The sequence below is a fragment of the Dama dama genome, chromosome X, assembly GCF_033118175.1.
Source record: "Dama dama isolate Ldn47 chromosome X, ASM3311817v1, whole genome shotgun sequence".
NCBI classification, from domain to species: Eukaryota; Metazoa; Chordata; class Mammalia; order Artiodactyla; family Cervidae; genus Dama; species Dama dama.
In genome coordinates this window covers 131,882,819-131,895,960 of record NC_083714.1, presented here as the reverse complement: position 1 = coordinate 131,895,960, position 13,142 = coordinate 131,882,819, and the positions used below count along the sequence as shown (strand labels likewise).

The 13,142-nt window shown below is 39.5% G+C and overlaps 1 protein-coding gene across 1 annotated transcript in view; it reads left to right on the top strand.

Moving 5' to 3' along the window:
• PHEX (phosphate regulating endopeptidase X-linked) overlaps window positions 1–13,142 on the top strand; it is a 199,095-nt gene that overhangs the window by 145,190 nt on the left and 40,763 nt on the right. Inside the window, exon 15 of the mRNA XM_061136653.1 lies at window positions 8,712–8,770. Within this exon, the coding sequence (XP_060992636.1) occupies window positions 8,712–8,770 (59 nt within the window). The remainder of the gene's footprint in view (window positions 1–8,711; window positions 8,771–13,142) is intronic.

Sequence of the window (13,142 nt, the reverse complement as noted above, 5' to 3'; positions counted from 1 at the left end):
GCTGACAGAGCTGCAACTTTCTACCATGACCACAAGTGAGCTCACCCCCTGTGGCAGCAAAGCTGCTGATTTTCCAGCCAGTCCTATCGTAGTCAAAAATGTTCTCTCTGATCAAACTGGGAGGGATGGGAGCAGTCCCGGGCAAGAAGACTACAGACTCCTGTTCTACTTGTTCAGTTCTGGCCGTTTTTCAAAATTAAATGTTTTTCAATGTGTTGTTTGCCTTCAATCAGTCTCCAGGGCCCTAAAATGGTTGCTTGTTGACAATTTTGTCCATTTTTTATACCTGATTTTGGTGGAAAGGATTTGTTGACCTTTTCATGTGTCATAGCTGGAAGCCTGACTTCTATGGCCCCAATTTTTTTTTTTCATGGCCCATGTGTTAACCTTGGCTGATAATTCTGGTCTTCAGATTTTCTGCTGGCTTTTTTATGCTCTCTGGGTCTCTCATTACTCTCTCTTCCAACTCCCACCTCTGTTCTGGCCTCTAGGAAAAACTCTAGGCCCTTGACCATCCCTTGGTTTAAGGCTATGATTACCACCTCTCCCTCTTAGCCAGGGCTCCCATCTAGCCCTCCTGCCCTCTGCCCTTCAAATCTTCTTACAGCATCCATCTGCAAAGTAAAAGTGTTTAAAGAGTAGGCCTGAAGCTGAACTCTTCCCCTTACCTATCCCTGACTCCACTCAGAAGCCCAAAGAAAGGAAGCAGAAGGCTTTGGAACTTCTTTGGAAATGACACATAGCTGATGTGTAGCCATCTGCCCCACTGTCCTTCATTTTCTCTTCTCATCACAATATCTTTCAGGCCATCCTGCTTATTTCATTCCCAACCTGAACTGTTCAACAGAAATTTTAGATTTAGGATTCTTAAACCAGCTTCTCAAATCTCACAGCTTCACATATTAATAGTTTCCAGTATTTCAGTGAGCAGCTACATGTAATAAGTAAAGTGTTCTGCCCCTTCAGGTCTACTTCAGATAAGTTCAAACTCTTGTTTTTGCAACTTATGAAAAATTCAAGCTTCTCACCAGTATTTTTGTGAACTCTCAGGGTCTTCTCAGGGTTTTTTCTATATTGGAGATGCTGCCAAGTTAATTTTTTTAATTTCAAAATGTCATTATTCATTTGGATGTGTAGCAAGGCCTGGCTTGCTAATTTAAAAACTCCTAAATGTGCTATTTTTAACATCATCCTGAAATGCCGATGGGCTGTAAGACTTTAATGGCCTTGACTATTTTTAATATTTATGCCTCGGAAAAGTGCTGACTGACTGTGGGCTTAAGCAAACTGTGTGATTTGTGTCTTTTCCTTCTCTGTCAATGAAAACAAATACCTCTTTCACAAGAACATTAAATTGGTTAATGTTTCTGGAAAAGTTCTGCTGGAATGAAAATCAGTGCAGTGCTAGTCATTCTTCAGACCATATGTCTTATTTCAGGGAAAACAACATTAAGAAATTTAAGATTCTCTTTGCACAGTACAGTGGTATGATAGACATTTTTTTTAAAAAGAAATTTCGGGTGGGTCCTTTTCAGGCATTGTGGCGAATTTTAGCTTCATGATACCTGGTAACTGTAATTGACATCTTTTTAGGTCTACAAATTCAGGAGTTAATTGAGTGAGGATGATTCTGGAGTAGCTCCACTACACTGGTTTTCTTTGAACAGCACATTGTGGTTATATTTCCACAAAGCCCTGAAATAAATGTTTTGCTTCTTTGTGGATATAGGAGATAAACACCCTTTATCTTTCATTCTCATGGAATCCATTTTAGCTGCACTAATGTGCATTAAGAAGTTTCTAACACTATGGGGAATGTCAGCAAGAATGAAATTAATTGGGTGGTCATCCCTGAAGGTACATATTTAGGGGTTGGTTCTCAGAATTGTCACTTCATCAGCTTGCTTAAAAATAGAGGATTTACTTCACTGCTCAGCTTGAGTCAAAAGTAATTTCTTTCCCTCAGGATCCTCTTTCTTTGACAGAAGTGATTTTAAGCCAGCCTCCCTATTAACTCACTCTCATTCTACTGTGACTAGACATGTCTGGGTTTTTTTTTTCCCTCTAGCTTCTGAAAAATATGTAAAAATACATCAAATGTCTCTACAGATTATGGTCCTGCCCAGAATTACCCACAGCATGGAATGGGACGGATGCAATCTGCAGGATATGAAAAATAAAGCAGTAAATACTCTATGCTTTTCCCATTCCACATTCCCCTAGACTATCTTTGAGAGTTAATAGGTAAAATGCAAAACTTTTAGCCTGACATATATCTATTTTATATTGTTCAAAGAAATCCAGAGTATCAGTGCCTTTTCCTTTAGATTTTTGCATTTCATCATCATATTCCTTTCACATATCCCATTGTCCAGTACAATTTCATCTCCATATATTTTTGAAATTTATATGAGACCTTTTTCATACCTCATCTGCCAAATCCTTCCCCAAACACAGACTTCAGGAACACTGTAAAGACATAACAAAAAGAATTCAAAGCACTTGAATGACACCCTTTGTTTATTTAAGTAGATGTATACATAGCGATGGGCTTCCCTGGTGGCTCAGTGGTAAAGACTCCACCTGCACTACAGAAGATGCAGGAGACGTGGGTTCGATCCCTGGGTCGGGAAGATCCCTTGGAGGAGGGCATGGCAACCCATTCTAGTATTCTTGCCTGGGGAATCCCATGGACAGAGGAGCCTGGCAAGCTACAGTCCATAGGGTCACAAAGAGTCGGACATGACTAAAGTGACTGAGCATGCATGCATGCATACATAGCAATACAATGATTTAAATAGATTTTAATGAATTTTTGCTCAGCATATACCACTTAGGCAATAGTCTTAGTCCAAGAGGAACTTAAAATCTTGTTGGGAGGTAAGTTGTGCAAACTCATATGCCTTCAGGGCCCAATTAGTTAACACGTGTTGACCTAGCCACGGTAAGAAGTGACAGAGACCATGGAGAACTAGTGATTGATTTCGTGCCTCATTTGAAGGAATTCTCGTTCGGTACTTCTAAAACCTCTGTGCTGGGCAAATAAAACATTTTTTTTTTCCTGGAGAAATTCAATCCATTGGCTAGGACTTTATCTGTGGACAGGCAGCTTTTCAGTGTTTCAGTTACCTTTTGCTGTGTAATAAATCACCCCCAAAATTAGAGGAGTAAAGCAGCAATAATTATTCATTTTTCTCTAGCATGGCTATGGTGGTCACTGGGCCCTGCTGGCTGCTTCTTGCTCATGGTGTTGCCTGCAGTTGCAGTCAGACAGTGGCAGGGGCTGGAGTCACATGGGAGGCTTCCTCTCCTAGTCTAGAATGATTGATGCTGGCTGTGGTCTGGAAGGCCTGCGATGGCCTCTCCATGTGTACTGGGCTTCTTTGTGGTGTGCTGATTGAGCAAGAAATTTTGAAAAAGTTTCCCGAAAAAGAAGGAATAAGAGTGCACATGTGTTTACCAGGGAGAGCTTGTATCACCTTTAATTGCCTAGGATTGGAAGTCATGTGGTATTTTTTTAATTAATTAATTTATTTTAATTGGAGGCTAATTACTTTACAATACTGAAGTGTTTTTGCCATACATTGACATGAATCAGCCATGGGTAAACCCGTGTTCCCCATCCTGAACCTCCCACCCTTCCATCCCCATCTCATCCCTCAGGGTCATCCCAGCACACCAGCCCTAAGCACCCTGTCTCATGCATCAAACCTGGACTGGGGATCTATTTCACATATGATAATATACATGTTTCAATGCTATTCTCTCAAATCATCCCACCCTCACCTTCTCCCACAGAGTCCAAAAGTCTGTTCTTTACATCTGTCTCTTTTGCTGTCTCGCATATAGGGTCATCGTTACCATCTTTCTAAATTACATATATATGCATTAACATACTGTATTTGTGTTTTTCTTTCTGACTTACTTCACTCTGTATAATAGGCTCCAGTTTCATCCACCTCATTAGAACTGATTCAAATGCATTCTTTTTAATGGCTGACTAACATTCCATTATGTATATGTACCACAGCTTTCTTATCCATTCATCTGCCAATGGACATCTAGGTTGCTTCCATGTCCTGGTTATTGTAAACAGTGCTGCAATGAACATGGGGGTACACGTGTCTCTTTCAATTCTGGTTTCCTCGGTGTGTATGCCCAGCAGTGGGATTGCTGGGTCGTATGGCAGTTCTACTTCCAGTTTTTTAAGGAATTTCCACACTCTTCTCCATAGTGGCTGTACTAGTTTGCATTCCCACCAACAGTGTTAGAGGGTCCCCTTTTCTCCACACCCTCTCCAGCATTTATTGTTTGTAGACTTTTTGATAGCAGCCATTCTGACTGGCGTGAGATGGTACCTCATTGTGATTTTGATTTGTGTTTTTCTGATAATGAGTGATGTTGAGCATCGTTTCATGTGTTTGTTAGCCATCTATATGTCTTCTTTGGGGGAATGTCTGTTTAGTTCTTTGGCCCATTTTTTCATTGTGTCATTTATTTTTCTGGAATTGAACTGCGGGAACCGCTTGTATATTTTTGAGATTAATTCTTTGTCAGTTGCTTTGTTTGCTATTATTTTCTCCCATTCTGAAGGCTTTCTTTTCACCTTGCTTATAGTTTCCTTCATTGTGCAAAAGCTTTTAAGTTTAATTAGGTCCCATTTGTTTATTTTTGCTTTTATTTCCATTACTCTGGGAGGCGGGTCATAGAGGATCCTGCTGTGATTTATGTCAGAGAGTATTTTGCCTATGTTTTCCTCTAGGAGTTTTATAGTTTCTGGTCTTACATTTAGATCTTTAATCCATTTTGAGTTTATTTTTGTGTATGGTGTTAGAAAGTGTTCTAGTTTCATTCTTTTACAAGTGGTTGACCAGTTTTCCCAGCACCACTTGTTAAAGAGATTGTCTTTTCTCCATTGCATATTCTTGCCTCCTTTGTCAAAGATAAGGTGTCCATAGGCACGTGGATTTATCTCTGGGCTTTCTACTTTGTTTCATTGATCTATATTTCTGTCTTTGTGCCAGTACCATACTGTCTTGATGACTGTGGCTTTGTAGTAGAGTCTGAAGTCAGGCAGGTTGATTCCTCCAGTTCCATTCTTTCTCAAGGTTGCTTTGGCTATTCAAGGTTTTTTGTATTTCCATACAAATTGTGAAATTATTTGTTCTAGCTCTCTGAAAAATAGCTTGATAGGGATTGCTTTGAATCTACAGATTGCTTTTGGGTAGTATACTCATTTTCACTTTATTGATTCTTCCGATCCAAGAACATGGTATATTTCTCCATCTATTTGTGTCATCTTTGATTTCTTTCATCAGTGTTTTATAGTTTTCTATATATAGGTCTTTTGTTTCTTTAGGTAGATTTATTCCTAAGTATTTTGTTCTTTTCTTTGCAATGGTGAATGGAATTGTTTCCTTAATTTCTCTGTTTTCTCATTGTTAGTGTAAAGGAATGCAAGGGATTTCTGTGTGTTAATTTTATATCCTACAACTTTACTATATTCATTGATTAGCTCTAGTAATTTTCTGGTTGTATCTTTAGGATTTTCTATGTAGAGGATCATGTCATCTGCAAACAGTGGAGTTTTACTTCTTCTTTTCCAATCTGGATTCCTTTTATTTTTCTTCTCTGATTACTGGAAGTCATGTGGTATTATTTCCACTGCATTTTATGCTTTAGAAGTGAGTCACCAAGGCTAGCCTATAATCAAGAGGAGGAAACTTGAGTCCACTTCTTGAGAAGAATATAAAAAAATTACAAACAGGTATTAAAACCAACATAGGTCAGATTATACTGGAGAATAGTACAACTAAATATATGATATATTCAGATGTAATCAGGGAGATATACAAAATATCTAAAGACTGATTTCATGTGGGTACTATCCCAGGAGAAGAAATAATAGCATCCACAACTGGTAGGCTCTGTTAGTACAGCAGCTTAATATCTCCAAGGCTCCAAATACATCCTAGACTCAGGGAGCTCTGGAAAATCAAGAAAGGTTCGATCATGCGTCTCATATAAGATGTCTTAGTAATTCTTACTGAAGTTTCAGAGGCCCCATCAGGCTCCATCTGGTTGTTTGATTTTTTTGTTTTGTCTGCCTTTGTCCTCTAGAAGTTAGAAATTGTCTCTACATGTCTCTTACCCTAATATTTTGAGTTTATTCTTTGCTAAAGGGAGGGGAGTTGGGAGGAATGGGCAGAGAAGAGATGAATTCTAGGAATACATTTCATCTTTGGTACATACTGTGGTTCAGCCCAATGTGATTTAGAAGCCAAGTTGAGAGGCACCTGGATTCTTCCCTCTTGACTCAAAGAGCAGACGTAAAAATGCTGGATTCTTTGTATAATAGTTTCCCATTGCTGCTGTAATGAATTATAACAACCTTATCAGCAAGTCAGAACAACACAAATGTGGTCCCTCACAATTCTGTAGGTCAGAAATGTGGGGTGGCTTGGCTGATTTCTCAGCTCCCATTTTCATAAGGCTGAAATCAGGATGTCAGCTGGCTTGGCTCTTAGCGGGAGCCCCTGGAAAGAACCCTCTTCTAGTCTCATTCAAGCATTGGCAGATCTAATTCCTTGTGGTTGTAGGACTGAGGTTCTTACTTCTTCACTGGTTGTCAGCCGGTGGCCACTCTTAGCTCCTAGAGGACTCTGTCTGCTCTTTGCTGTGGCCCCTACATCTCACAGCCAGCCACAGCATGTCAAATCCTCCTTGTCCTTGAAATTTCTCTAACTTTTTGTTCTGCAACATCTCTTCTTACTTTCTTCCCTGTTGCATATCTAGGGTTCAAGTCAGAGAAGGTTCCACATTTTTAAGAATGTGTGTGATTAGATTAGGCTAGCCTGGGATAGTCAGAATAATTGCCCTGTTTTAAGCTCCTTGACCTTAATTACACCTACAGAGTCCTTTTTGCCATGCAATGTAGCATATCCACAAGATCCAGAGATGAAGGTGTGGACATCTTTGGGAGGATGCTTAATTATATTTAACTACAAGTAGTGACATTAGGTCAGTAAATGTGCTTTCTCCTGTGCTTTCTTCCTTAAAAAGGTAAGCCAGCCAGTAAATTTGTGTCAAACATTAGGGTTTATTGAAACACAAATCCTAAAATTTGAAGGCAAAGAATATATATATTTTATGGAAATGAGTATAGGTTTCAGCTTTGACAAGAGGCACTCTTTCTTGATTTCCAGTGTTGTCTCCAGTATAATGCTGAAGAAAACTGGTTTGAAGTCAGACAGACTAGACCTTGTGCGAGTATATAGTGTTTGTCAGTGTCATTGTCCTTTCCTGTGAAATAGTTTTTCCCCCATAGAAACTATAGGAATTATTAACTTGTGGCTAGAAAGTACATAGGGAATAATAAGTGCTCAGTGAATGTTAGCTGCTGCTGCTACTAATGATAATAACAAGATGGCAGTCATAGGCTTTTTATAAGAGGAGAAGGTATGGGTGAACCAAGTAGAATGAGCACTTGGATTTCCTACCAGTTTCATGTTAGTCTGACATAAATTATTAGTCTGACATAATTACTCTTTTAGACATAAATTGGTAAAATGATTGTCCCAAAAAGGGATTTATATGTTTATTTTGAGTACTTTAGCTTAAGGCAAAGGCTTGGTTTTAATCATAAAGGGCAGTGCCTGAAACTCACAGGCATAAAGTCAGGGGTCAGCAAACTATGGCTTGAGGGCTAAATCTTGCCCGATGCATGGTTTTGTACAGCCCAGAAGCTAAGAATGATGTTTAGAGATAAATGTTCATGGTCAGTTTGATGGTAGGAAGCACTAACTTTGAACCTCAAAGTGTAATGTTCTGCCACTGAAGAATTTCATTCCTCTCATTAATAGGCCCATATTACTAAAAATTGTACTCGATTATTATATTTTGACTTTCATCAATAAAACTTGATAGAAAATTTTCTCTCACTATAAAAGTACCTACATAATATCCTTGATTTTGCCTCTTGGTCCAGGAAATACCTAAATGTTTATAATCTGTTTACAGATAAAATTTGCTGAGTCCAATCTAAGTAACCTCCTGTGCATTTAAAATGCAGTGTAGACTCTTCATAGCTGGAAGGCACTCCCAAGATCTCTTAGTGCAGTACCTTATAGAGAAACTGAACCAGGAAGATAGGCAACTTGTGCACCACAGCCTGGCTAATTAGTGACAGAGCCCAGATGAGCCATTAGAACCTTTGGTGCTTAAATCAGTAAATGTTCTATGGGAGCTGGCAGACCTTCTGGGTAGCATGGTTTGGCTTTATTATCTCTCTTTACATGGACTTCTATGTTGTCACCCGTCTCAAACCTTTAATGGACAAGTCAACCTACAAAACTCAGCTGTCCCGTGGTCCCATTGAACAGGGCCTGCTAAACATCAGTGTGTTGCTCTGTTTCCATTTGTGGGTAGATCCCTTTAGATTTGAGAAATGTTTCATTAAAGTTGTTTCAGAAGCCTTGGTACCCTTTTCCATTTTCAGTAATGTTGAATAACCAGATATGTTTGGTTTAGGATGAGATTGTTCATAGAGCAGAGCAATAACCCTTAACTGAGGTGATAATTTCCCCACATGTCCCACTTCCCCATTGTTCCCTGGTTATTTGCTAATAAATTGTGCCACCCTGTATGTGTTTCAGTGCACTCCTGCCTGGATAATGGTGATCACTTGGTGGTGTTTCTTTCTCTTTCTACAGGTGGTTTACAAATCCAACGACTGTCAATGCCTTCTACAGTGCATCCACCAACCAGATCCGTGAGTACTGGCTCCTTGTCTTCTTAATGTGTTCCAGAATGGGCAGAACTGTGATTTAAGAGTAGGGCATTCTTTATTTCCCCCTACAAGTGACCAAGTATGTTGGTGAAGAAAGTTTGTTTCCCTGACTATATGTCCAGCTTTCTTCATTTTCTTTACCTTATAAGTTTTTTTTGAAAGTTTTATATAAGAAAGTGTTAGTTCCTCAGTCGTGTCCAACTCTTTGTGATACCATGGACTGTAGCCCCCCAGGCTCCTCTGTCCATGGAATTCTCCAGGCAAGAATACTGGAGTGAGTTGCCATGCCCTCCTCCAAGGGATCTTCCTGACCTAAGGATCCAACCCAGGTCTCCAGCATTGCAGGCAGGTTCTTTACCATCTGAGCCACCAGGGAAGCCCAAGCTTTTTATAACCATTAAGTTTAAAAAAAAGGAAAACAACTACAGTATACAAAACTGCAGTGGCGTTGGCCATGAAAGAGGAACAAGCTTCCACTTTTCTGTCATGGTGGTCTTACTAATGTTTGTTTTATTTCTAGGATTGATGGGAAAAACAAGTAGGTAACTGGGCAGATTTTAGAAGCTGTTAAGAAAAGCTTTGAAATGCTCTAAATAATCCTGGAATGTAAAGTCTTGAGTTTCTTTTATTTACATGTACTAGTACGTGGGCTTCCCAGGTATCCCAGTGATAACGAATCCACCTGCCAATGTAAATGTGGGTTCGATCCCTGGGCTGGGAAGATCCCCTGGAGAAGGAAATGGCAACCCACTCCAGTATTCCTGTCTGGGAAATCCTATGGAAAGAGGAGCCTAGCAGGCTACAGTACATGGAGTCCCAAAGAGTCAGGCACAACTGAGTGACTAAACAACAGCAACAAATTAGGTACATAATTATAAATACCATAAGTTAAAAACATTATTAAGGATCATATTGCCACAAATAAAAAAATCTGACAGCACCAAGTGTTGACGACAGAGATGTATAGTGCTAGTGGAAATGTAAATTGGTTCACCCACCTTGCTGCACAATTGGGCAACACCTGGAAAAGCCAAAGATGGATGTATATGTCCATGAATGTCATTTAAGCTCTTGACATGTGCCCAAATGCTGTCACTCAAAGTGTGGTCCAGTGACTATCAGCAACAGAGCCCCAGGGGAACTTGTTAGAAATGCAAATTCTTGGGCCCTACTTTAGACCTATTGTTCATAAACCCTGGATATGGGGCCCAGAAATCTGTTTTATTAAGCCCTTCAGGTGAGGCTAACATACTTGGGGAAGCAGTGCCCTAGAGAAGTCTCACATGGGGAGGCCCACTTGAGAATGCTTATAGCAGTGTTCTTTATAACATCAGCAAAAGGGGAATAACTTACCTGGCGCACCAAAAGAAAATGAATGAAATGTGTCATCTTCACACAAGGGCGTGCTATGCAGCAGTGCACAATGAGTGGCCAGAGTGACATGGATGAAGTTCACAAATAATAGGTTGTGTGTATGTGTGAAAAAAACAACTTGGGAGAATACATGGAAGAAGACATCATAAAAGAAGAGTTGAAAAGCATGCAGAACAGTTCTATATATTGTCCACAGGTCCATCCATGTGTAGTAAAAATATGAAGACATTGACAAAAATGACAGACACTGAGTGCAGATTGGCAGTGAGCTGTTGTGGGAGGGCAGGCTATTCCCGCTGATGCCCTTGCTGGTTTTTCACCTCCCCTTGCACCTCTTCTGGTCTCCACACACCCTCGCTTGTATGGTGTGTGCATCTAATTCCATGATTTTAAGTGCACATCTAATCCCATGGTTTTAAGCCTGTCTCTTTGCTGTTTGGTGAATGCAGGTGATGGAATTTATTAGAACTTGCTACCCTTGGCCTGCCCCTGCTGTTTCCCCTAGGATCCCTCTAATACCCTCCTCACTTGCCTCCCTGCTTCTGAACTCATCCCCCTTTGATCTAGTCTAAATATAACATTGTAGCCATTTTAATGCTTTTTACAGTTGTCTCATGTCCCTCCTTTGCTCAAAACCCATTATTAGCATCCCATCTCACACAGAATACAAGCCACATTACTTGAAGTGGCCCTGAGGCCTGTTATCATGCTGCCTTTGTCCCCCCTCTGTTTCAGCCACACTGGCCTTCTTCCTGTTCCTGGACCACAAAATATTCTTCCTTCCAGGCATTTGTCCTCGGGATTCGCTTTGCCTTGGAAAATCTCCCCAAGTGATCTGCATGGTTTGTGCAGATCAAATCTTCCTTCAAATCCTTGCTTGAATACCACCTTCTCATTGAGGCCTTCTGTCTGCCCACTCGTGGCAGGTCCTCTGGCAGGACTCCCTGACCAGAGAGAATAGCCCACTCCCAGCAGGCACACCTTTTTAGCGTCGCCCTCATGTGGCCACTTTGGGGAATGACACTGTCTACAGAACTGGAACTGGTATGGGCTAGTGCGTAAACAATATGTTAGCTGGCGGTGTATTATTATGAAAACGCCATTGCTTTCTTCCCCCGCCCCCAGCTTTATTGAGGTATAATTGACAAATAAAAATTGTATCTATTTAAAATATACAACACGACGCTTTGCTATAGCTCTGAGTTGAGCGCTAAGCTGCATGTGTTACATGGGCACTTACATTTTAGATAGTAATTATAGCTACTATTTATAATAATATGGGTTTTGTTTATATAATATGAATTATATCATTTGGAATAACTTATTGAGTGATAGAAAATTATTTGAGTTATCTATTTTTAAAGAAAATGTTTTACTAGGTACATGGAAAAGAATATATGTAACATGCTAGAACACAGAAAGTTAGAAAGTATATAAGAAAACATATAATAAAATAAATAATGTTTATGAACCCACCACACATCCAAGAACCAGAACATTCCTGATGTCATTGCATCTGTCTATGTTCCTCTCCATCCCTTTCTTATTCCCCATCATTGCCCAGTTCTGATTTTTGTGTTTATCATTTCTCTTTTTAAAGAAATTTGAAGCCATTTACATATCCCTAAGCAATATATTGTTTATTTTTCGTTATTTTAGCATAATAAAATGGAATTATATTGCATGCAATCTTAAGCAACTGTGATTTTCTTTTTTTTTTTTTTTGCAACTGTGATTTTTCTTTCAGCATTTTTTTAAGATTCATCCAGGGAGCATGTGGCAGTAGGACTTTCATTTTCACTGCTGTGTAACATTCCATTGTATGACTGTACTCTAGATTACTTATCTGTTCTACAGAGCTACGAGTTTCCCTTTTCCTAGGTTTTCCCTCTTCTAAACAGTGTTGCTCTGAATATTCTCATACGTGTCCCCTGAAACAAGTGTTTTAGGTATATACTATGAGTGGAATTACTGTGCAAATACTCAACTTTACTAGGTAACACCCAATGTTTTCCACAGTGAGTGTTCCAAAGTACAGAGTGTTTTCACCAGTTCTCAGTTTCATCACTTCTTGGCATTGGTAGACAGAATTTTCACTATTCTAGTGAATGTAATAGATCAGTTCTTACGTCAGAAAAAGCATTGAGATAGATTCTTCACCAATATTTCCACATTCACTTTCCAATGTCAGTGAATGCTTACTGCTCTTTGGGGGATTTAAGTATGCCTAATAATATTTTTGCCTCCAGAATTCATCCCTCTCCAACCTTTTTTTTTTATCTGAGAAGAGCTGATTATATCAGAGGTTTACTGAAGAAGCAGCCATTTCAGGGTAACCAAGTGGTTTCACAAAGCTCAGGAGCAGAGGGGAATGGACAATTTGAAGCAGTATTTTAATTAAGAGATTCAAGCTGTTTCTATTTTCCTAATGACCAGTGCTTGCTCTCATTGTAAATTACATTCTCAGGCAAGATGACAAGGAGTCCTATGGGTAACTTTTTTTCTTTCTCTTCTTTCTTATTTTCTGGACTACAAATTAAGACAGGTGGAGTTCCTTCTTAGACATTTCCCCACTGGGTTTCCTGGGACCCCCTCCAACCCCCAACTGCCTTCTTTTTGCTCCACTGAAGAAGTGGAAAATTGAGGCGATTTTCTAAAATGAACATCTTTATTGATTAGGGGCTGATTCTGACAGCATGTGACCATCTGTTTAATTGGGTTTCACATCTAAGTTGTAGCTATACTTAGTAACGTGATTTATGAGAATTTCACTCAGTTCCCATTATCATTTTCTGATTTATGCCATTTAAGTCAACTTCTGCATGCAGTAGAGACTTGAGTAGAAAATAGAAAACCTGTAGGGTTTTTGATTATTTGTTTGTTTGTTTTTACAAATCCATACCTGTATGAGAAATCCTATGATTTGTGGTCATCTTTCAATGTTAGATTTTTACAGGGTGTTTATAGCTTCTTATTTTTC